The sequence below is a fragment of the Balaenoptera acutorostrata genome, chromosome 20 (genome assembly GCF_949987535.1).
Source record: "Balaenoptera acutorostrata chromosome 20, mBalAcu1.1, whole genome shotgun sequence".
NCBI lineage: Eukaryota > Metazoa > Chordata > Mammalia > Artiodactyla > Balaenopteridae > Balaenoptera > Balaenoptera acutorostrata.
Window position 1 is genome coordinate 52,670,120 of NC_080083.1, and position 26,453 is coordinate 52,696,572.

General features: G+C 44.2%; 1 protein-coding gene across 5 annotated transcripts in view; it reads right to left on the reverse strand.

The window, feature by feature from the left end:
* RPTOR (regulatory associated protein of MTOR complex 1) overlaps positions 1-26,453 on the reverse strand; it is a 347,491-nt gene that overhangs the window by 178,836 nt on the left and 142,202 nt on the right. For all 5 annotated transcript variants that reach the window (XM_057536142.1, XM_007185837.3, XM_007185836.3 and 2 more), the window contains exon 4: positions 12,646-12,804. In XM_057536142.1, the coding sequence (XP_057392125.1) occupies positions 12,646-12,804 (159 nt within the window). The remainder of the gene's footprint in view (positions 1-12,645; positions 12,805-26,453) is intronic.

A 26,453-nucleotide genomic window follows, 5' to 3' on the forward strand; every position in this document is an offset into this window, starting at 1 on the left:
TTCCTTAATGGAATCTGACAAGCTGATTCTAAAGTTAATGCTGAAGAGAAAGGTATAAGCACACACACACACACAACAATTGTAAAGAATAGCACACACACAAAAAAAAATTGTAAAGAAGGAATAATGAGTGGGGACTCACGCTAGCAGATATTAAATACACTATAAATCTATGGTAATTACAGGATGGTACTGGGGAAGGCAAGACAAACAAATCAACAGGAGGGAAAGCCCAGAAACAGAGCCACATATATAACTGTAATGAAGGTGGCATTTTAACTCAGTGAAGAAAGAAGGAACAATTCAACAAGTGATACTTGTAAAATCCAACTAACCATTCAATACTGCCATCTGAGATTCCACACACAATCAGGACAGATTTTAAAAATAAATACGAAAGCAGAATAAAAGATATAAAAATTTATTTTGGTGTAAGAAAGACCTTCTTAAACATATAAAACCCAGAAATGTTAAAGAAAAATAGAACAACGTAAAAATTATATAATTCTGATAAAAACACATACCCGTGATAAGCAATTTAAGAGTAAAGTAGGTACAACATATGTGACATAGGCTTTATATTTAGAATGTGTGTGTGTATATAAGCTTCTGCTGCAGATCAACAAAGACAAAACAACAAAAACAATATATAATAGGCAAAAGCTTCACACAGGCAATTCACAGAAGAAACATGAATGATCAACAACTATGAAAGTTTCAAGCTCTCGATTAATCATGGAAATGCAAATTACAATGAGAATCAGCCATCTACCTATCTTCATCCAGCAAACTGGAAAGAAATTTTAAGTATGAATAATACCCCATGCTGACCACAATGTTCAACAGGGGGCTGGTTTATTGTTGGTGCAAGTATAAACTGAGAAAGCTATTTTTGGAAGGCAATTTGGGTGGTTCTTAAAATTTTTACTGTACATACCTTTGACTTCTAGGTGTCCATCCTACAGAAATACTTGCATTTGTATACAGAAATGTACATACAAGGATGTATAATACTTTCACTGGTAAAAACCTGTAAGCTGTCTACATGCTACTGTGGAAAAGACTGCCAGTCTAACACCTATTTTTCCCCTCTTCATCCTCAATGCAAGTTTAGCTGAGCACAGTTCCCAGTTTCCTTTGCAGCTAAGTCTGATATTGCAGCCCAATTCTGGCCAATGGGACATGATCAGAAATGTGTCTAAATTATAAGTGCCACCCTCTTTCCCTTCCCGGGAGGAAATGTGAACATGGCAGAGGACATAAGCAGGGGGACAACAGAGCTGTGTGATGGAAGGGGCTTGGGCCCCATGTCATGACGATGCCACAGCAGTCCCAGACGGCCCACAGGGACTATCACAGCCAATCTTGGATCCTAATATATCCAATATGAAGGGATCATTAAGCAAAGGGGGCCCATACACCCACATTATGGAACACCATGCAAGGTTATTTATATGCACTGACATGGAGAGATGTCAGAGGCTTGTCATGATTTTAAAAATGCAAGTCTTAGAATCTCACATATAATATCCTGTTTTGTGTGTAAAGCACCACATGCCCAGCACTTAAGCTGAACGAAATGAGGACTCAGCAGAAATGTGCTGAGTGAAAGGTCCTATAAATGGTGCTGAAAGAAGAACACAGGACTGCTAAGGGCTGCTTTCTCTGACTGGGGAGGTGACAGGGGTGTGGGGTGGTAAGAAAGTGTCATATCTATTTCTTTTAAAACTTCTGTTCTCTTGGAACCTTTTAGAATAGAAATTACTTGTATTTTTTAAAAAAGACAAAATGCACACAACTATTAAAAGGAGGGAGGAAAAGGGTAAGCTCCAGGGTTCACTATAACATACTTTCCGTTCGGTCAGTGTTTCATAATGAGCAGGTATTACATGTTATCTGTACAAGTAAAAAGGCTTCAGCACATGCTGCATTGGACAGAGCAGGACACAAGTCAGCGCCTCTCTGGGCACAGAAGGGAAGAGCGCTCCTCTCCGGCCCTCTGCCCAGCAGCCTCCCTCCCCTTGTTCACCTGCAGCCCCCACTGCTACGGGGGAGAAAAGGGCCAAAAGGAACCCTTTAATTGGGCAGGGACACCCTTACACTGAGAGGAGAAAGGATTTTAGCACCAGCCTGGGAAATCATCACATTTTTATATGCCAGCCACACTCTGCTGTTTATCTGCTTCCCACAAGGTTCTAGCTCAGTGAGGAGCGGCCGAACATGGCTGGGGCAGTTCTGACCCCATTCCTGCCACCACGTCATCCAAGTGACTGCTGGGAAAGGGTGATGCTGTCATCTTTGCTGCCTTCTAGGTACAGCCCTAGAAGGCCCCAAAGGCAGCAAAGCAGCACGCAATAAAATATATTTTAACTGTGTTTTGAGGTCTGGCCTTTTGAACTGAAATGTAATTTTTATATTTCCCCCAAATCAAAAGTTACTTTCTAAATTTCTGAGATACAAAGGTAATTAATGGTGACTCATTAAAATAATAAAGCACTAATCCATCAGGAAGCTCATTAAGGGTTTTTCCTTTCATTCCCTGTGCCACCGGCTGCCACGGAAATGGTTCAGGTGGAGTTGTCAACCACTCAGTCCCACTGGAGGGCAGAAGCACCTCCATTTTCTAATGCTTGTCCAAGGGGCAGCATGCAAGGAGCTTTCGGAATTGGTCTTTAGCCTCACGATTTTTAGTTGTGAGAGGGTCTGGCACCTTATACCGTCCACAGGGATGCTCAGCTAGAGAAAATGGCTTGGACCCACACCTCCACACAGATGGGCTGCATGGTGGGTGGCAGCCTCTGAGCAGCAAGGGCCTCTGCGGCTGAAGTGGAGACACCCCAGCACTGTGGACGTGTGAGGCTGGTCAGTCAGTGTGGGGCTCATCCCGGGCACTGCGTCAGGCTTGGCAGCAGCCCTGCCAACAGCACTTCCCCCTCTCTGCCCAGTTGTGACAACCAAAAAGGTCTCTGGACACTGCCAAATGCACCCTGAGGGGGAACCTCCCCTGGTGAGAACCAATGCCTTTGAAGAGAGATGATTTCACTTAAAGCAGTAGCTGTATATCTGTAGTTTAGTAAGCCCGTGAAACTTGGAAGTCTGTTTTCCTTAGGGATACAAAATCAACTCTATTAAACCATATTGAGGAAAATGGCCTTTGAGAACGAATCCTTATTAGAACACGAGCAGGTGGATCTCATTTCCCATCTCAGAAGGATCCTGGGGAGTTTGTCAACCTTCGGGCCAGAATCACGGTCCTGCAAACCTGCAAAGGGAGGCCTGCAGGATAACAGCCCTGGTGCTGCAGCGAGTGAACAAGAGAACAGAAACAACACCCGAAGTGCAACTGTTTCCACCCCGTGCAATTATCCCTGTGTCTTCTAGGCTGAACCAACCTACAAAAGCTGGAGAAGTCAAAGTCCCCCACGCACTGAAGGCTGCCAGAAACACTCCACAGCCTTTCAGGCAATGGTTTGGTTTCTTCCCCCACCAAAAACTACGAGCACAGAGAATTCCTAATCAAAGCATCTTTCCATTCTCTTGAAAAAACATATTCAAGGCCATGTTTTCATTTCAAACAAAGAAATAGAAATAGGTTTTAGATAATTTATTCATTACACTCCACTTTATCTGTCAGGTTATATTAAACATCAAAAAAAAAAGCCACATGCTTCATCAGACTGTCATCACAGCTGAGTCAACCACAGAGGCAGCCAAGCACTGAGCCCTGGGACAGGAGCTCGGAGGAAGGGCACTTTGTTCTCCAGGTAAAGCCGGCCACCTCCTAAGAAGCAACTCTCCATCTCCGAGCAGATTCTAAGTTCTGACAGTCCCTGACTCCCCGATGGTTCAACTTATGAGTTTTTGACTTTACATGGTGCAAAGCGACACGCATTCAGTAGAAACCATACTTTGAATGTTGTTCTTTCCCAGGCTAGCGATATGCGGTCCGATCCTCTCCCATGATGCTGGGCAGTGGCAGCGAGCACAGCCCCCAGTCAGCCCGAAATCACGAGGGTGAACAACTGATACACTTACAACCATCCTGGACCCAGACAACCGTTCTGTTTTTCACTGTCAGTACAGTATTCAATAAAAATGACATGAGAGAGTCAACACTTTATTATAAAATAGTCTCTGTGTTAGATGATTCCACCCAACTGCAGGCTAATGTAAGTGTTCTGAGCATGTTTGAGGTAGGCGAGGCTCAGCTACGATGTTTGGTAGGTTAGGTGTAGCACAGGTGTTTTCAGCTTTTGGTATTTTCAACTATGATGGGTTTATGGGGCATAGCCCCACTGTTAAGTTGAGGAAGGTCTGTACATCTTCTGCCAAAGAACTCAGAATGTGAGTCAGAAGTCTTAGCCATAGTAAAATGGCATCCTCCTAAGGGCTTTCCGGTAAAGCCCCCAAGGATGCATGCTTCCTCTGACCTCATAGACAGGAACCACAGGCATATCTGGATGTGTCATCGTGGCTTTCCCTGGACAGTAAGGGAGTCTGCATACAGCTGTTCTCCGAGGAGAGCAGAGGAGCATGGGTAAGCAGAAGATTCATCTTCCTTCTGAAGGAACCAGTATTGGGAGGTGATGGCCCAGAGATGTTAGGTATGGGGCAATGGTACTTGTGAACCAAACACTGCAGGGTTTAAGTCACAAGCAAACTCCTAGTCCCTTAAAATCCTTAAGGCTGAAGGTTTATTGGCTTTGTTGATACTTTCTCTGCCTTTCCTTTACTACAGTTCAATAATTGTTTACCTTATGAGTAATGCTAAATAAATGTTATTTAAATAATAGAATTTATTGGTTTGGAAAAACTGCACATCACTATCAAATAGATGCCTCTTATTCTGATTTAGTATATAGTTCATTACTGAGTCTGTTGAAAGATGGATCATAAAGGTTTTTAAATGTGCTAATATCAAAAAGATGTATTTGTGATTTTTTAAAAGCAATATTTGTGCCAGACCACATTTAACATTTGCTGTAATTGTTACTTTATCCATATTGAGAATACAGCAGTTGTCCCCCTCTCCAAAAAAAGCTGTTAATTTTATTGTAAACTTGACCTTTCTAGCATTTTTGTGTTTGCTTGCAATAGCTGAAGACCATCAGAAAAAATTCTCTTTCTTCAGGAGAAGTGATGGAAAACTTTGGGCTATCTCTTTATAAGAGCTTTAAAGTTTTTAAAAAATATTGTTTTCTTGATGCTGAGACATAAAACCTTAGACCATATCTTAACTGACTTCTCAGATGTCCTATATTTGAAAACCAGATTTATGGAGGAAGAATTCTCAAATGAGCGTGCATCAGAATGGCCTAGAGGGCTCATTAAAACGCAGATATCTGGGCCCCTCCCCAGAATAGGCTTCCATAAGTCTTGGGTCGGGTCTGATAATGTGCATGTGTTATAAATTCCAAGAATACTGCTGCTACTGGTCTGGGACCTGTACTTTGAGAACCCCTGGTGCAGACAGTGCAAATGTTGATGGAAACAGAGAACATTCACTTTCCAGTTTTGGTGTCAACTGTACTTCCTATGCATCATGAAGAACACTTCCCTTTTTCCATCTATGATTTAACACTTTACATATAGTGATCAGGAAACATTTTGATGATAAGATGATACTTAAATAAAAATATCCATTCATCCATGAGTCAACATGTAAGAAGGTTTTTAACTGTGAATTCAATTTCTTTGATTGATCTAGGGCTATTCAGATTTTCTATTTCATTTTGGGTTGCTTTCAGAAAGTTGTATTTTAAAAGGCATTTTCCATCTAATTTAAGTTATTAAACGTATTGGTATAACATTATTAACATTCCCTATCTTTTCAATGTCTATAGGATATGTGGCGATATCCCTTCTTTCATTCCTAAATGTTGATTGTATCTTTTTTCTTGCTACCTAGCCAAAGACTTGTTAATTTTACAGATGTTTTCCAAAAACCAAATTTTAGCTCTGTTAACTTTCTCTACCACCTGTTCTCTATTTTACTGATCTGTGCTCTTTATTACTTCTTCCTTCTACTTCCTTTGAGTTGAGGTTGCTCAACATTTCCTAGTTTCTTAAGGTAGATATTTAGATTTTTATTTTAAGCTTTTCTTCCCTTCTGTATAAGGACTTAATAAAGCTATACATTTTTATATAAGCACTGCTTTAGCTGTATCCTACAAACTTTAACAAGTCGTCTTTTCATTATTGTTTAGTTTGAATTATTTTTATTATCCCTTGTGATACCTTCTTTCATACATGTGTCATTTAATTTCCAAATATTTGAGGATTTTCCAGCTAGCCTACAATTTCAGATTCTGTGGCCGGAGAATAGACTCTGAATGATTTCAATCCTTCAAACTTTATTATGACATTTTTGTGACCCAGCACAGGCCTTTCTTGGTGAGTGGTCCACCTGCCCAGGACAATGTGCGTTCTGTGGGTATTGGGTGCAGTGCTCTGTTAACTGAGTCATAGTGATTGATAGTCTTTTATAATAGTAACTGATTTTTTTTTTATTAGAAAAATACAATATACCATGACTGGACTTTTCCTTGTGAGAAAGTTTTTAATTATCAATTTTATCTTCAATTTTAACACCAGTTTTAACCTATCAATAACTGCCAGATGGTTACTCAAATATCCAACTAGGATTATGGATGTGTTTCTTTCTCTCATTGGCCCTCGTAATCTTGCTTTATGTATCTTTAACTCTCCTATTAGCCGTCTACACATTGAGTGTAGTTATGTCTTCCTGATGACCTGACTTGTCTGTCATTGTGAAATGTCTCTCTTCATCTGTGACAAAACTCCTTGTCTTGAAGTCTATTTTCTAATTAGTAATATGTCCACTCCAGCTCTCTTTCAACTAGTATTTCATGATATACCTTTTTACACTCAACTTTTATGTGTCTTTGTATTTAAAGTGCATCTCTTGCTGACAGCACAAAGTTTGATCTTGCTTTTTATCCAGTCTGATATAAACTCATGAAAAAAACAAAGAATGGGGGACATTTTAGAGGATAACTGGTCTGGACTCTCCAAAAAGTCAGTGCCCACTCTTCAGAGAATGGAAACACAAGTAACAGAATGGGAGGAAATATTTTAAAAACGAATTTCTGATAAAGGACTTGTACCCGAATATTAAAAGAAACTGAGTAAAAAACAAATAACCCTATTTAAACTGAGTAAGAAAACAAATAACCCTATTTAAAAGTGGGCAAAAGATATGGAAACCCCACCAAAGAAAATATATAGATGGCAAATAAGCATATGAAAAGATGCTCAACATCGCATGTCATTAAGGAATTGCAAATTAAAATGTGATACCACTATGCACCTAATTAGAATGGCTAAAATCCAAAACACCAGCAACAACAAATGCTGAGGACGATGTGGAGCAACAGGAACTCCCATTCATTGCTGGTGGGAATGCAACCGACACAGTCACTTTGGAACAGAGTTTGGCAATTTCTTAGAAAGCTAAACATACCAGCTGGTCTAGCGATGGCTCTCTTAGGTATTTACCCAAATGAGAAGAAATCATGTCTATACAAAAATCTGTAGAACAGCATTATTCACAATTGCCAAAAACTGGAAGCAACCAAGATGTCCTTCACTAGTGGAATGTTTTTCAGCAGTAAAAAGAAAATGAGTTATCTAGCCATGAAAAGACATGAAGAAACCTTGAATGCGTAAGCCTAATTGAAAAAAAGCCAGTTTTAAAACACTGTATACTATATGATTCTAACTATATGACACTCTGGAAAAGGTAAAACTATAGAGACAGTAAAAATATCAGTGGTTGCCAAGGGTTGGGGAGGACAGGCAGAGAGGGAGATATAGGTGGAGCACAGGATTTTTAGGGCAGTGAAACTATCCAGTACACTACAATGGTGGATACATGACATTATGTATTTGGCAAAACCCACAGAACTGTACAACATGAAGAATAAACCCTAATATAAACTAAGGACTCTAGTTAGTAATAATGTATCAATACTGGATCATCAATTGTAACAAATATACCACACCGAAGCAAGATGTAGGCCAGGTAGGGAGTGAGAATACAACTGACCCTTGAACAACACGCGTTTGAACTACACAGCTCTACTTATAAGCAGATTGTTTTCCACTAAATACATACAGGACTACATGATCCTCAGTGGGTTTGATCTGGGGATTTGGAACTGTGAATATGATGGGCCAACTAAGTGGCTTGAGCATCCACAGATTTTGGTATCTGCAGTGGGTCCCGCAACCATTCCCTTGTGGAGACCAAGGGACGACTGTATGGGGAAATTCTGTACTTTTTAATTTTTCTAAAAACTAAAACTGCTGTAAAAAAAATAATGCCTATTTTTTTTAAAAAAAGACTGACATGTAACTATAATAACTTACCACAAGAAGACAATAAAATAACCTCACTAAAAAAATGTCAATGTCAATAAAGAAAAAAAGCAAAGAGCAATCTCTTTTTCTATATATTCGAGGAGACTGAGAAAGATGACTAACAGTTCAATGCAATGCACGAACCTGGGCTGGATCCTGAATGCAAAACCAAATCAACAAACATAAAATGCTTACTAACACACATTTTTGAGGCAGTTGGGAAATTTTGATTATGGACTTTGTACTAAATGATATTATAGAGTCGATGCTAAATTTCTTGAGCAATTTAAGGGTATTATAGTTATGTACTAAAATGTCCTTGTTTTTAGTGTCATGATATCTGTAACTTTCAAATGGCTAAGGTAAAAAATATTTATCGGACTTCCCTGGTGGTGCAGTGGTTAAGAATCCGCCTGCCAATGCAGGGGACGCGGGTTCGAGCCCTGGTCCGGGAAGATTCCACATGCTGTGGAGCAACTAAGCCTGTGAGCCACAACTACTGAGCCTGCGCTCTAGCTCCCACGAGCCACAACTACTGAGCCCATGTGCCACAACTACTGAAGCCCACGCACCTAGAGCCCGTGCTCCGCAACAAGAGAAGCTACCGCAATGAGAAGCCCTCACACCACAACGAAGAGTTAGCCCCTGCTAGCTCCAACGGGAGAAAAGTCCACACGCAGCTACGACCCAACACAGCCAAAAATAAATAAATAAATAAATAAATTTATTTTTTAAAAAATTTTTATCTATACAGAGATATAAAGCAAATGTGGCAAAGTGTTAACTGGTGAACGTAGGTGAAAAGTATAAAAGTATTCATTCTATTGTTCTTTCAATCTTTCTGGAGGAGGGAAAGTTAAATGTTGATTCTTTGAAAAGACTAATGAAATATACAGAAACCTCTGGTAAGAGTGATCAACAAGAAAAGAGAAAGAAGGTATCCAGTATCAATATCAAAAATGAATGAAGAAACATCATTAACCCAGACTCTGATAAATTAATAAGGAAATATGAGTCACGTTTTGTCAACAAATTTGAAAATTTAGCTGAAATGAACAAATTCCTACAAAAGTAAGTTAGCAAAGCTGGCTCAAGAAGAAACAGAACATCTGGATAGCCCTTTAGCAATGAAGGAAACTAAATAGGTAGTCAAAGATCTCTCCACATACAAAATACCAGCCCGACAGCTTGATTTGTAAGCTTCACCCAATATTCAGACAACATGTACTTCAAATCTCACAAAAACAATCCCTGTGTATCTAAGTGGAGCATTCCCTTAACTTATTTTCTGAGGCCACAGTTACACTGACTATCCAAAGACAACAAGAGAAAGAAAAATTCCAAGCCAATCTCACTCATGAACATAGATGTAAAAATACTAAACACAATACCAATAACAGAATTAGCCCCTGTATGAAACACATAATTGATAAAGGCACACTAGGTTATCCCACAAAGGAAAGGTATATTTAATATTAGAAAATCATATACCTTTCAATGCATTTCCAGTTTAAAGGAGAAAAATCGAATACCGTCATCTAAGACACACACACATAATGGCTTGGGGAAAAGCAACATCTATTCATGATTTGAAAAATAAACTAGGAATAGAAGGGCACTTTTTTAATCCGATAAGGGGTTTTCTTATTTTTTATTCTTTTTACAAATATCTATAGCAAACATCATACACTGACGCACAGGAGGCACTCCCTTCGAAATGGGTGAGATAAGGACATGCAGTCACCACTCCACGCTCTGGGAGGCGTTGGAGGCACAGCAAGATATGAATAGTAAACACAACAAGACGGGAACGAAAGAAATAAAACTGCCATGATTTGCACACCACGTGGTAGTCTGTTAAGAAAGTTTTAAAATATGTACAAATCATTAGAATCAATGAGAGAATAGCAAAATTAGTAGACATAAAATAAATGTACAAAAATCAACTGCCTTGCCATATACCCTGATAAAAACTCACAAAATATGTTTTTTGTAGCAAACATTTTTAACAACATCAAAAAATATAAAGTATTGGGCTTCCCTGGTGGTGCAGTGGTTAAGAATCCACCTGCCAATGCAGGGGACATGGGTTCAAGCCCTGGTCTGGGAAGATCCCACATGCTGCGGAGCAACTAAGCCCGTGCGCCACAACTACTGAGCCTGCGCTCTAGAGCCCACGTGCCACAACTACTGAAGCCCACGAGCCTAGAGCCTGTGCTCCGCCACAAGAGAAGCCACCGCAGTGAGAAGCCTGCTCACTGCAAGGAAGAGTAGCCCCCGCTCGCTGCAACTAGAGAAAGCCTGCGCATGGCAACAAAGACCCAACGCAGCCCCCCCCCAAAAAAAATTTATATATAAACCTTTATGAAATTATAAAATACTATTGATAAACGCTTAAAAAGAGCATAGTTTGGAAACTCAACAATATAAAGATGTTGAGTCTCCCCCCATTAATCCACTGATTGGCAAGTTGATTTAATATTTTCATGGAAGATCAAAGGACCAAAAGGAACAAAGAAGGGAAACTTGCCTTCCCAAACGTCAAGAATCATTGAAAACCTATACTCATTAAAATAGTTTACGGGGGCTTCCCTGGTAGTGCAGTGGTTAAGAATCCGCCTGCCAACGCAGGGGACATGGCTTTGAGCCCTGGTCTACTACTGAGACGGCTGGTGGTTCATTACATCATATTTCTTTTAATTCTACTTCTTTTATAACTACAGTTTTGAATCTATATAATAATAAAAATGATTAAAATCAAGTTGGTATCTAGGTACATACAAGGAAGAGAGGGCACTATCCTGAGGGAGGAGCTGGGTCCAGGCCTCTTCTCCACTCCGTCTCCTCCAGGTCCCCGACTGTCCCGTCTGCCTACCTGTTGGCCACCTGTGGAAGAGTGGATGTCCCCTGAGAGTTCACTATGTGAGTGGTGTGTTGGGTACTTTAATCCTTCACTATGAAGGAGCTTCCACAATAAGGAACAGAGGTATAGGAAGTCTTCTCATTTGTCCATGTCCTGGGGCCAACAAGTGGTGAGTCTGAAGTCAGAACTCAGGTGTGGTGAGCTCCTGTCCTGGTTCATGTGCTCCAACGTGTAAGGAGCTGCCAGGTGGGATGAACGCTCACACCTATAGGCACCGCCTCTTGGAGGATGTGATAAGAGCATGCAGCACAGGACTCAGGATGGTGGGAAGGGGTGTCGTTTACCCCTCACTTTCATCTACAGTCTTTTTTTTTTTTTAATATTTATTTATTTATTTATTTGGCTGAGCAGGGTCTTAGTTGTGGCATGTGGGATCTTCGTTGCTACGTGTGGGATCTTTCAGTTGTGGCATGCGGGCTCTTAGTCGCAGCATGCGGGATCTAGTTCCCTGATCAGGGATCGAACCTGGGCCCCCTGAACTGGCAGCATGGAGTCCCAACCACTGGACTATCAGGGAAGTCCCTTTTTAAAAAAAAAAAATTTTTTTTTAATTTATTTACTTGGCTGTGCCAGGTCTTAGCTGCAGCACAAGGGATCTTCATTGCTGCATGCGGGATCTTTAGTTGCGGCATGCGAACTCTTAGTTGCGGCACGTGGGATAGTTCCCTGACCAGGGATTGAACCCAGGCCCCCTGCATTGGGAGCATGGAGTCTTAGCCACTGGACCACCAGGGAAGTCCCTCATCTACAGTCTTTTGATTAAGGGACTGTAGGAGGCCAGCTACATTGACCTTGGAGAGAGCAGAGCTGAAGCCCTATCTGCAGACTTGCTTCGTATTAGCTCTTTGGAATACTTTTACCATTTTATCTTCTAGGAACGTGACTGATTTTCAAAGGAAGATCCCCAGACCTCATGACTTCCCTAGATAGCCATTTCATTAACATGTTTCGCAAAAGAAACAACTCCCTGTGCCTGATTATTTTTCAACTTTTATCACTGAAATATAAATGATCCCCAGGACTTCCCTGGCAGTCCAGTGGTTAAGACTCCGCACTTCTACTGCAGGGGGCATGGGTTCGATCCCTGGTCAGGGAACTAAGATCCCACATGCACGGCCAAATAAATAAATAAATAAAGAATCCTCAAACTTCCACCAGATAACTGGCCCAAGTCCCTATTCAATCTTCCTGCATTTGGGTTTGTGGAAACGGATTAGCCATCAACGGTTCCACAGAAGCTACAGGGGAATAGGACCTGTGGCCAACCACCAAAACTTACAGATTTTCTTGTAAAAAGAGAAACGAATTCAGTTCACAGGAACCTTTTATGGCACGCCCACCTTGTTGAAGACCCAAATCTCGCCGTTCACAGTGGGCCTGGGCACCCCATGCCCATTGTAGTGGAAGAGGACCCGCTCCTCCTTGGCATTTCGACGTAAAGATGTGCAAAGCTTCTTCACTTCATCCACAGTTGGATCGAGGCTCTGCTTGTACCGCGCCTGTTGCAGGAGAAAAAATTAAGAAACTTAACATGGATTCATGGGAATACCTAGAATTAAAACTCCATCCTGGGGCTCCCCTGGTGGCGCAGTGGTTAGGAATCCGCCTGCCAATGCATGGGACACAGGTTCGAGCCCTGGTCCGGGAAGATCCCACATGCTGTGGAGCAACTAAGCCCGTGTGCCACAACTGCTGAGCCCACGTGCCACACCTACTGAAGCCCACGTGCCTAGAGCCCGTGCTCCACACCAAGAGAATCCACCACAATGAGAAGCCCGCGCACCGCAACGAAGAGTAGCCCCTGCTCGCCGCAACTAGAGAAAGCCTGTGCACAGCAACGAAGACCCAACGCAGCCAAAAATAAATAAATAAATAAATAAATTTATTCTTTAAAAAAAACAATAACTCCATCCTTTACCCCAAGTCTGCATTTAATGGACCCTGCACAAGTGACCTCAAATTTCTCCATCTATAAACTGGGATGATGACTACTTCACAGGGTGGTTGTAAACATTCATTTACTCAACAAATATTTATTGAGAACTACTGTGAAGATCCCATGAGATTAATAAGTAATGCCTGCCACATGGTAACACTAGTAAAAGGTAGCATCCCTGTGATATCAAAAGTATTTCTTGGAAGCATTGAATCTGTTTGGAAAAACTGACTGGAACATGGAAGAGAATTTGCTTAAACACAGGAAGCTATAATATATACGGTAGCAAGGGAGAACAGTTTCAAAAAGACAACAAAGTTAAGGAAGCAAACTGCCCCTCTCTTGCTTAGTCATATTCGCTCTGCTTACCCCCTCCCACTACTCCTGCCTGGACCCTTGCTGATGAACATAAAGGATTCATTGAATTAGCAGGACCTAAAGTAAACACACAGAAATCAAAAGACTTTATATATATATACAAACCATAGATGGTTAAAATCCTAAGGAACCCCCACTTCTAAAGCAACAAAGAAGACTGAACTTAACAAGAAATATACAAAACCCTGACAAGGAAATTTTGTAAAACTCTCCTGGAAAACAGAAGGAGGCTTGAACAAATGGGAGATGCTCCCTGCCTGGGTAGGATGCACCCACATTCTTAAGACATCAGTTCTCCCCAGGTTAAGAGTCCATACTTTCCCAATAAATATAACAACAAGCTATTTCACGGAGCTTGACAAGCTGCTACTGAAGTTCGCATGGAAAATAAATATGCCAGAACAGCCAGGAAAACACTGAAAGGAGAGCTATGAGGGGTCCTGCCCCCCAACACTCCAACCTCCTCTGGGCCTCTCTAAGTAAAAGGTGAGGGTCGGGGCCCAGAGAGACCAGCAGGCCAGGGAGCTACTACAGAGTCCAGAATTAGGTCCACACATGTTTCTTGGCTTTTTGGAGAACAGTGTTCACACGGTCATAATGCTATGAACACTGATTTTATTTCATTAGAAACTGTGCAGACTTCAAGATAACCTGAGTGTGGTGAGGACCCTGAAGCTGGGTGAGGGGTACACGTGGTCATCAGAAGAGTCTCTCCACTTTATATTCATTTCCTTTTGTTTGGGTTCAAAGAAGCTCCACTGGTAAATTCCCAATAAAAAAGAACTGAAAGTGTAAATCTATAACCATACTAGATGGTCGCATGGAAGTGATGTGTATAAAAGCACTAAAGCCACACCAGGAAGTCAATAAAAACACCCCAAGTTGATAAATCAATAAAAAGCAGCATACACATATTGTTCTAAAATATGGGCATATCTACCCAAAAAACACAGCTAAAAGGGTTTACCTCTAGGTAGGGATTATGTTCTGACTTTCAAAAAATAATGTGTACGTTTGTTACTTTGATAAAGTTCTAAAACTTTATTTAAAATATTAAATTTAAAACAAACAAACAAAAAAAACAACCCAGTGCCATGATATCACTTGAAGAAAACAGTGGTGAGAACAAGGAACATGAACGGCGAGGAAACTGTGTTTGAAGTATCATGGCTCCCGCTGTGGGCCTGCCACCTGGCGCAGAGCTTAGCACACAGTGACTAGCACACAGTGATGGGTGCTGCTCAGGAAGCATCCGCTGTCGTTGTTTCAAAAGAAGAGCAGGGAGGTGGCGGGAGCAGAGAAGGAAAGCAGACACAGAGGCCTGAGGATGACCTGCAGCCTACGTTTAAGAGAGGCGTCCTGAACTTTCAGAGGAAAATGAAGAGCTACACAGGAGGAAACCACAGGAAAATGTGGCTCACCTCGCAGAGCATTAGTTCCTCCATGTTTGAGATATGACATTTGGTTTCATCTGATTAAATACGTGCTAATAATGCAATTTCTGACAGTAGAAAATCCTGGTGAAATACTGCATCGTGTGTTCTGAGAGCGTTGGGGGCACAAACACAGACGCTTCAGGATGATGAAACTCAGAACAAAGTTCTTCCAGATTCCCCCAATTTTTTCCAACTGTAAGCAAACTAATACAAGGATAGCAACCCTATTCCACTGCAGGACAATTTTAGGACCCTGCCCTGAGGTGGCAGGTTAGGGTCCAGCAAAGTGGTCTCTCCCTGTGTTTCTTCCATAAGGTCCAGAATGCTATTTGTAAAATAAAACCGTGTCACAAAGGAGACTAGAGAAAGTCAACACATAATGCGATGTTTTCAAGATCATTCTCATCGAGGCAATGTGCATTAATCTGACACTGACAGAGAGGCTGGGCATTACCCACGCTACCAGAGCAGGGCTGGCCCCAGGAGAGAGGCTGGCCCCAGCATCCAAACCAAAGCATTTCCACAAAGGTGTGAAAAAACCAACTTAAATCAAACCGTTCCATTAGAAGAAATGAGGGAAGGGGCCTCCTTCCCGTGCATTCAGAGGGCACCCCGGGAGAGCCGTGCGGGGATGTGCCCTTTCTTCCCCACCACAGTGACGAGCAGGAGCAGTGAGGGTGGTGGGGAACCTCTAGAAAGTGCAGGGTCTGTGCCTGGTGAGGTAAGGGCAGGAGGCAATGGTGAGGGGAACCACCCCTCTCGCGCCCACCTCTCCTGCCATGCGGTTACGAAAGCACTGACAGATCTTCAATAACTTTCAAATCACAGCCGGTTTTATCAGACAACATGAAGAAAACAGCAAATAAATCTTCAGTGCATACGTGTTTATTCCCCTGCCCATACTTACTTCCAGAAATTTCCCGCCAGCAGTAAGCGTAACAGTGATCACTGTTGGTAAGCAGCACAGCCCGCTTTGCATGCCCCCTTTGTCACCACTCACAACTCTACCGAATAAGAGTGGCCGCGGCGTGGGAGCCCGACGCCCCCGCAGCTGCCTTCACGAGCTGGTCCTGCAGGAGCCTCCTGCAGCCTCCCGTGCAGGGTGGAGAGTGGACTGCCTCGGTTCCGTGGCCCGGCTCGGCCGAGGCCAAGGGGCACCAGAGTCACACACAGGCACCCTCCCACCCCTCCTCTGGGAGGCTTGCGCCCACCATGCCGCCTGGAGCTGGCGGAGGCCCCCTCCTTTCACATGAAAGCCACGTCACCCAAAGGACCCATTTTCAGAGTCAGAGGACCTCTCAAGTCACAAGTTGCAGGGACACGGGAGAAAAGACCATGCAGAACTGCCAGAGAGCAGGGCAGCGAGGAGGGAGACGACCAAAGGCCGCAAGCTGAACCCTAGGGATTGGAGAGCCCCTCATTTCGTGACCTGCCCCACGGAGTGGAGTTCTTGCTCCTGGGGCTAAGAAACCTGGCATACAGTTGTGAAGAAGTCGCTCAAAGACAAAGCACCCCAAAATATGAACAAGCCGCACCGCACAGCATCTCCCAGGCCGGCAGGGCTCACTGGGTGCCCACGCGCTGCGAGGCGCTTCTCCAGCGAGGCGACAGTACTTCCTGCTCTGTCTGGGCCCCACGTTTCACTGCTGCTGCCCAGCTTCCCTCAGGCCCGCCCCTCTGCACTGCTATCCAGCTAGGATTTGTGAAGTCTCGGCTCCGCTGAAAGACCATTCGCTGTCCCCCGAGGTTAGTCCTAAACAGGAGTGTTGTTCTCCCAAACCACACACATGGTCAAGGGGCTGACGTTACTCGGAGATGTCAATAAAGTTAGGGATTCGTTATTTCTGACCTTGGCTCTATCAAGGTCTTCTCCTATGGGGTGCAAAAAATGATTTAGCCTCATTTTCTTACCTATCGCACAGAAAGGACACATTAATGGACCAGCATGAAAGGCACTACAGATATTAATAATAAGCCTCCTGGGGTTTTATGAGAATTAATTAATATTTTTAAGGGCTTTGAAATGAGAAGCACTAAATTAAATGCCACCACACCATGTTAAGGTTTTGTTTCAAAACTAGAATGCCTGGGATAATGGCTTTGTGGCTGGAGGGACTGCCGTGGCACAGGAAGCATCTCACCATTTGGGAGACCTGTGACAAGTGTAGCAGGGTGTACTGAATGACAACGCAAGTCTCTAAAATACTGCCTCTTGTGCTGGGCATTGCTACTGTAAGTCCAAATCTGAAGATGTAATAAGATACAAGCATGGAAGTTTCGGGGGATGCGCGAGAGGAAGAAAATAGAAGAATGAACAACGGGAGGAAGGGGCAAAGGAAGACTGGCCCTGGGCTTAATGAAGGGGAATGGGGCTCCAGGTTTCATTTCTTTCCAGGATGGTCTCCAGCTGACTCTATATGCTAATAAGGCCTAAGCAGTGCTGTTGCAGACTCTGCCTTCCTTGTGGATGTGGCCCCTCCTCGTGCACATTCCAGAGGCTAGAAGGTGTGGGGGCAGGAGGGGCTCTGCTCCATGTGGCCCAGCTGGCAGCGGTGGCCCTTCTCGCTCTGGTGAAGCCACACAGAACGCTGCTGTTGTGCTGCAGGAGAGTAATGGCAGCGCCTGGGGGAGGAGCTGGGGTCTCTGCTTGGTGGGTCTTCTCATGACAGAATCCCATAACGAGGAAACCCGTGCTGCAGCAGCGGCACTGCCTGTGCTTCTTTGGGGTTTCTAGTAAAGATTACTGCACATTACTCGACTAGGAATGTGAGTATGAATAATGCTATTTCCATCCTTCCATCCTTCTACGGCAATGAGCAACACCTCAAGTTCAGATCCAAGAAACAGAAATGCCTGAGAGATTTTCTCAGAACTGTCCAGGAGGAATAAACGTAATGTTAGACTTTGGGCCAATTCTGCCTTTGGTCTGGGGTCTTGCAAACATTTCACCCCATCCTTCTCCTTCCCAAGTAGGAAGCAAGGGCTTCCAGGGAACTTCTGGGTAGGAGGAGGAAGGTCAGGTCTGCTCAAAGGACACCTGTCTTAGGTGGTGGTCCCATGTAAGAAAGCTCCAGGCCCCTGGCAGTTCAGGAGCTTTACGCCACCATCCCTCACAAAACACGTATTGTTGCTATAGCCCTTCGCATCCCCACTGTCACTACCTAGGCCAAGCTGCTGCCATCACCACCACCAACACCATCGTCGTCATCATCACCATCACCATCGTCGTCATCATCACCATCACCACTACCATCATCATTTTCATCACCACCAAGACCAATACCATCACTACCATCACCATCATCACCTCACCCCCTCCCTTCCTCTCATCTTCCCTCTGTCCTCCCCTCTCCCCCTCCCTTCCTCTCATCTTCCCTCTGTCCTCCCCTCTCCCCCTCTTTCTCCTCCTCCTTCTCCACCCCTCTCTCCTCCTCTCCCCTCCCCTTTGTCCGCCCCTCTCCTCCTCCCTCAGACTGCTCTGACTGCTGTCTCTCACCTCTTCCCTGGTCCATCCTCCTCCATCAATCCTCAGATGTGGCCATGACTCAGTTTCCCTTCTTTTCTCACACTACATGCGCCTCCTGGATGGCACCTCTGAACAAATCCATGGCCGAATTCCTCATCATGCTCCACACATGCCCACCCTCTGGGCTCCCTACCATAATCACTGGCATCAGCCTATACTGAGTCACCCAGACCACACTCCCCAGGCATGTCCTTTGTGCTGCTCTCTTTCTCGCCTCCCCTTCATCGAGAACTTGTTCAGTGGACCTAACATGTGACTGTACCACCTCTGCCTTCATCAGGGGTCAAACACGCCCCAACTATCCCCAGGCCTCCAGACCATCATCTCCAAGTCTCTCCATTCGGTCACAGACTTCCCTCTCAAACACACAGCAATCAGGCCACCTGCCCTCTAAAAACGAGTCCTCAATGGGGGTGTCTGCTGCTTCCAAGACAGCATCACCGTGCCTGAGCACAGCACGGCCACCTCGGCTGCTCCACCCTCACAGCCCTCCACTCAGCCACCGTGTCATTTCCAGGGGTCCTGAGCAAGCTGTGCCCTTTCACACAGACCTCAGAGCTACTCTGTTGTTAGGAAGGACACAGGGCGAAGTGTTGTGCAGCACAAACACGCTGTCCAGTCCATTTGCAAGTTTTATTTTCTGTTTAAATGTTTTCACTAGGGACTTCCCTGGTGGCACAGTGGTTAAGAATCCGCCTGTCAATGCAAGGGACACGGGTTCGAGCCCTGGTCCGGGAAGATCTCACATGCCACGGAGCAACTAAGCCCGTGCACCACAACTACTGAGCCTGTACTCTAGAGCCCGTGAGCCACAACTACTGAGCCCGCGTGCCACAACTACTGAAGCCCGCACGCCTAGAGCCTGTGCTCCGCAACAAGAGAAGCCACCACAATGAGAAGCCCGCTCACCGCAACAAAGAGTAGCCCCCACTCGCCACAACTAGAGAAAGCCCGAGCGCAGCAACAAAGACCCAACGCAGCCAATAAATAAATTAATTAATTAAAAAAAATGTTTTCACTATTTCATAGTAAGATGCTATCTTGTATAATTTTTTCCCATTGTTATCATTATAAGGCTGTTCCCCTTCCACAAATCTCTTAATTAAAAAACAAACAAAAAACAACTACTGCTTATAAGTTGAAATGGAACACTTGAGTCCTTGAAGTATAAACAGGAGGCAGGAGCCTCCTATAAACAGGTGTCCAGTCTATAAACCTGCCCAAGAATCTACTTGGCCCAAAAGAAACTCACAGACACTGTGCTGGCTCTCAGCGTCACACCTATAGAAACAGTTGCAGTTTTCATCTAAAATATAACCAGATCCTTCCCAAACTCATCACCGAAATTTGGATCTTGAACAAATCAAAACCATCTCACCAAAAAAGAAGGGAGCCCAGAGCCCTTCTGCAGAGCGGAAGCAGGGCCCACACCCCACCCCAGCTGCCCGGCCTGCAGGCCTCGCCTTGGCTTTCATGCTCTGCATTTGCACCTGTGCAGCCTGAGTCTGGTCACTCAGCACAGGTAGAACCGAGTTTACTTGGTTTTCAGAAATAAAGGGGGTGACCCTTAGAAGAAGTCTAGAAACACAGAATTCTCTGATCACTTTCCAATTGGTTCCAACCTTTTCATATTATTCTGGAATTTTAGGGCACATACAGAGATAGAATGCATAAGCCATCATACTGACCTCTTAGGAGGACCTTGGCTCTGAGAGTGGCCGACAGATAAGGGCCATTCCACCTGCCTGTGTCATCACTACAGTTAAGAGGCTCACAACATGCGGTCTGCAGAGAGATCTGATCTGACTTAGATTCATGTTTGCTTCAACAATCCAGGGCCCCCCTTTGACCATTAAGTAGTCATTTATTTTCTGTCTTCTAAGAATCCCTCCTCTTGACTCACAGTCTTCAAGGCTCCAGCACAGACTATTCTAGCGATCTGCTCCACCCACTTCACAGTGCTAGCTGGGCAGCAGACACAAACATTTTCAGGTATCCCACCGCCCACGCCCCCGCCAAGATGTGCCAAGGGCAGTGGTGTCTCAAAGGAGGCTGTGACTGGGTGAAGAAGTGACTGAGCCGCCTCACTGCGGCCCACCCTGAAAGCAAGTTCCAGTCCATTTCCGGGGCTGACAGTAATGCCGCTGGCCATCAAGGCTGTATCACACCTCCAGGGAGAGACAGGCTGCAAGCAAACCAAGTTTCAGTAAAGCCCCCCCAGGAAGTTCAGGAGTCCTCCTGGCCACCTCCCCTCTACTCCCTCCGTATCCATGACAGCTCTGTGGTGGCTTCATTCCCCTTGGGTGCAGTCTCCGTTGTGCCTCTGTCCCTCCCCCCTCGACGCTGGAGGTGAGCCGCACAGGAGTCAGATGTGCCCACTGGTGAGTCCCTCCCCTCTACAAGAACTGGGGTCCCCAAGATGGAGGGCTTGGGTTCAGCCCCAGAACAGTGATTTACCAGCCACTCAACCTGGGAAAGCTCACGAACCAAACCCAACCTCCATTTCCTCCTTTGTAAAACAACTAAAATACTACTGCCCCTGACTACTCCGCAGGCTGTGGGGACCACGTGAGAAAGTATGTGTCATTAAACTGAAGGGAGGACGAGGATGGAGACTGGCACCCACACTGCGCTTCTGATGTGCCAGCCACCTGACCTTCACAACCACCATGCAAAGTAGGCGTTGTCATTGTCCCTGTCTTACAGATAGGGAGTGGAGGCACAGAGAGGTGCAGTAACTACCACAAGGTCACACAGCTGGTGTGTGGCAGGGCCCATTTCGAAGCCAGGCAGCCTGAGGACATCCATGGAGACCCGGAAACTAATGGTGAGCTTTCTTGTGTTGTTGCAAACTGGGGACAAGCAGGGAGTAGAAAGACAGAAGGACCATCTCTGACCATCCTCACGTGCTGGCATCCCTTCTTGCTTCAATATGACCTCTGGGCTCTGACACCACACTAACAGAAAGCCCTTCCTCTCAAGAGGGGCTGATACCCTGAGCACCTGCCTTGACTGAGGAGCAAAGCTGAGAACTGCTTAGGAGACTTAGAATAGCCTAAGTCACTCACTGCTACTGATTTTTCCAAACAATTTCACATCAACACTGAAAAAACCCACTCCCTCCTTACATTAATGTTGGACTACCTCCAAGCAAGATCAATAACTGCTAGTGACCTGGAACACTCAATATTTATTAACCTGCCTGGTGAGCAGAGAAGGAGAACACTCAAAATGTAATAAGCTGTATGCAGGAGACAGAGGGAGTGGGAGAGGGGAGACTGGACCCCCGTCACTAGGACCAGAGCATTCAGTGGACGCAGGAATATGGGCATTCCAGACCTGCAATCGTGCTCTGAGCCACTGCCACAGCTGCAGAGAACTTCTGGAAACAGCTCATATGTTATCTTCAACAGTAACAAAATGAACAAGGGAATAAATAAATACCTGGCAGTGTGAGGAGGAAATAGGTATTGTTAAATGGTTGCCAAACCAGGCAAGCACAAGCAGTCTGCTGGGGTGTGCCCACCACCGCAAACCAAGCTGGAATTCATTCAAAGAAACAGCCACCAAATTGACTCATGGGAAGATGTCCCTGCCTTATACCTCCTACCACCAGAGTTCACTCTGAGTCAAGCCCCAAATAGGGCTGTGCCAGGGCCCAGGAGCCAACAGGAGGGTCGAACTGTCAGAGTCTATCTCCAACTGGTCTATGGCTACAAACTCAAATCTTCAATTGCCATAGAGGCATTCTTGCTAATCCAGTGTACTTACTTTTCAAAGAAATTTCTTATTTCTTATTAGATTTCTTTTAATGTTCAAGACGATCCTCTCTGTAGGGGTTAGTCTGATTTCAGCGCGGAGCCTCAGAAATCTGGGGGTGATAGGACGGGATGTGCTGCTGACTCCGAGGCAGCTCCGGAGGACCCTGGTGACCTCTCAGCAGGGCCCCAGCCTCCACACTCAACGTTGAAGGAGTCCACCTTCCAGGTTCGGGCTCATCTGCTCCACGGGATGTTTTCTAGACTACTAGCTTGGATAATTTCATTGCCCCGTGGCAAAATGCCCTGGTTTCTTTCCCCTTACCCAACAGTACAACCTGACTTCCACCCTGTGTGGAAAGAGAGCGGCTGTGCCTGTAGTGCCCAGGTCACGGCACAACAGGAGCTCTCAGGGCCAGCAAAGCGTGTAAGAAATGGTGAACGCTAGCATTGAAGGGCTACCATACAAGGTCAAAGTAACTCCTGGTGTTTTCAACACATATCTTCCCAATAAGAACAGTTTTACATGAAATTTGTAACATCACTGCCTCTCTTTCCTTTATGTATTATTCAATAACAATTCTTCTTTCCTTCCTCCCCTAATTTGCAAAAGAGGCAGGAGAGAACTAGAAGAGCTGGTTTAGTATTCAAAGTCCAAAAACAGGAGCTATAGCTTCTAGATGGGGTCTGAATCCACTTCTGAAATAAAGGGCTCATATGGTCTCTGCAGACATGCTAAGAATCTCCCCTCAGTGGACGTGAGAAATGCTGTTCTCATCAGGGAGCAATTCTGTCCCCCAGGGCACATTTGGTCTGGAGATAGGCTTGGTTGGCACAATGGGGGGCGGGAGGGGTAGTTCTACTGGCATCTGATAGGTAAATGCCAGGGGAGCTGCTAAACATCCTACAACTATTCTCACAGCGTGTAGGGACATTATCGCCACAAAGTTAAATTATCTGGCCCAAAATGTCAATAGTGCTGCATTTAAGAAAGCCTGCTTTGCAGGAAAATAATGAAGCTTTGATTCTAATGAAGACACATTGATTCTAATCTAATAAAGTGAAAAAAAGCAAGGTGGAGAAAAATGTGTATAATATACTACCATTTATCCAAGAAAGAGGGCAACAAATGTATGTGTGTATAAATATATGTATATTTATATATGTATATACTGTTCGAATGTTTAAATGGTTACCTTCTTCTGGAAGAAGCCCACTCATTATTTTGCAATCAGGTAAATAAAAGAAAATAAGTATTCATATTGGCTTTCCTATATGAACTATATCTCAAGATACCCAAATAACAGATGAGAGGAAGTTTCTCTTTATAGAGATATACCAGTTAACAGACAAAGAGGAATAACAGAATTATAGCACAACCTTTTTACAACCTCTAATGGATGGATCCAGGTACTGATCATCAATGGCTGCTAACTTCACAGAGAGAAGACAACCAATCATTATACACATCCTAAAGGAAGCACACATTACCAGCTATGGAATGTTGTGCCCCCAAACGCTCCCTCCAACTGGAGGAATCTGGTCAAGCCTGGGGGGTGAGGGAAGGATTGGCAAAATCCAGACCTCAAGGAATTCTATAAGGCACATGACCTGGTTTCTCCAACCAAAAAATTGCAGTACGAAACAGAAGAAACAGAGAGATGGATGATTGGAACAGGATGGGGGTGGGGACTGACTTTTAGATTAATTCTATGGATTAATAGGGTAGATCAATCAATCACAATGTATTTACCTTATTTATGTCCTGATTCAAATAAACAAACTGTGTGTGTGTGTGTGTATGTGTAGTTTTTTAAAGTCATAATTACCTTTGAGATACACTGAAATATTTACAGATGAAATTATATGATGTCTGGGATTTGCTTCAAAATAAGGCAAGGGAGTGGGTGGTGGCATAGATCAAAGAGGACCGGGAAAAAGTTGATAACTACTGAAGACAGATGATTGGGAGATGTGGAAATTTTCCACAACAAAAAGTTTTAAAATTAACAAATGAATAAGCCACAGAAACAAAGAGACAAACAGCATTTTAAAATGTTTCTACCATATGACCCAGCAATCCCACTACTGGGCATATACCCTGAGAAAACCGTAATTCAAAAAGAGTCATGTACCAAAATGTTCATTGCAGCTCTATTTACAATAGCCAGGACATGGAAGCAACCTAAGTGTCCATCATCGGATGAATGGATAAAGAAGATGTGGCAAATATATACAATGGAATATTACTCAGCCATAAAAAGAAACGAAATTGATTCGTTTCGTATTTGTAGTGAGGTGGATGGAGTTAGAGTCTGTCATACAGAGTGAAGTAAGTCAGAAAGAGAAAAACAAATACAGTATGCTAACACATATATATGGAATCTAAGGGAAAAAAAAAAAGGTCATGAAGAACCTAGTGGCAAGACGGGAATAAAGACACAGACCTACTAGAGAATGGACTTGAGGATATGGGGAGGGGGAAGGGTAAGCTGTGACAAAGTGAGAGAGTGGCATGGACAAATATACACTACCAAACGTAAAATGGATAGCTAGTGGGAAGCAACTGCATAGCACAGGGAGATCAGCTCTGTGCTTTGTGACCACCTAGAGGGGTGGGATAGGGAGGGTGGGAGGGAGGGAGATGCAAGAGGGAAGAGATATGGGAACATATGTATATGTATAACTGATTCACTTTGTTATAAAGCAGAAACTAACACACCATTGTAAAGCAATTATACTCCAATAAAGATGTTAAAAAAAATGTTTTCATGATTAAAATGGAACTCCCCTAGAATTGTTTTGACACATAACTTAATGTCAGAATTGGCTATTTTTGATTAAAATTTGCTTACATGAAGCATTTTGGCCAGACATTTAAAGAAGGTATCCAGATAGGTGAAAAACTTAAATGTGTTTTTAGCACAGGTAAGATATACATACCAATAATCTGAAAGATTAACACATCTGGAAAAAAAAGTTTCATAAAAGTAACACAGATATTGTATGTCTCAGAAACTCCTCTCATGTTTTCTACATAATAAGAAAGTATAATAATGGTGTAAGATATAGTCAGCTTACTCTGAACTAGGAAATCCATCTCCAATTAAGTGTTGATTTTTCACCGAGGGTCACATTCCCCAGCTGACCCACGAATGCAGTTTTGTGTAGCTAATGCCTCTAACGGGGTTGACAAAGCACTCCAGACACGTCATCTCCTCTGCCTGCATTAGAAAAGCACTCAGAGTCCTGCACAGAAGGCTAGACTCAGGGAGGAGGCCTGTGCCCCATCCTGCTCATTAGAGGCTGGCACGGCCTGGGGAACACAGGACAATGGGGGCACAGGGACCGCTGCCCCCGCCAGGCAGTCTGTGGTTTCTGTGAGTAAATAAGTGAGTGACCATCGTGCAAGCTGAGGCCTGCTGTGGTGTCTCTAGGAGCAGCACTGCCGTGGGGTTCATCTGCTCGCTGGCCTCTGCTGTTTGGGAGCGAGAGGAGTATTGACTGGCCTGGGAAGGTAATCCTACTCACTTTAAAGGGTGAAATAAAGACCACAAAATGTGAGATAATCAGATAAATGTTTATAAAGACTCAAAGTAACATTTTTAGGCAAAGTCTTGTCCAGAATCAGAAATGCCACTTGCTAGTACTTCTCTTGCAATCCCTCAGAACTGCAGTGGCTAGCTGCTGTTTTGCTTAACAGGCCACGACGGGGGCAGCTCCACGCCAAGAGGGGGCTCTGTATGCATCAGGCAGCCAACTCACCCGCCAGGGCTCAGGGCTGGGGAGCAGAGACTGGGCTTCAGCATCACTTGCCCAGTCAGGCTGCAGCCCTGAGCTGGCAAAAGACCACATTCTTGCCACTGCCCTAGAGACACATCTAGTCTCAGGAACAGGAACAAAGAAACTAATAAAAAACTAATAAAAAAGGATGGGCAGGGAGTCACCCCTTACTCTCTCCAGCAGAGCACACCTTGTACCACCAGAGAGGCTGCTGGGGAGGAAGAAATATTTCTCTACCCTTCTAGGTCCTTCTGGCTGGTCTCAGAATTAAATTGACATGAGACATTAACAGGAGAAACTCAAACAAAAGTTTAATAGCACATATATACAC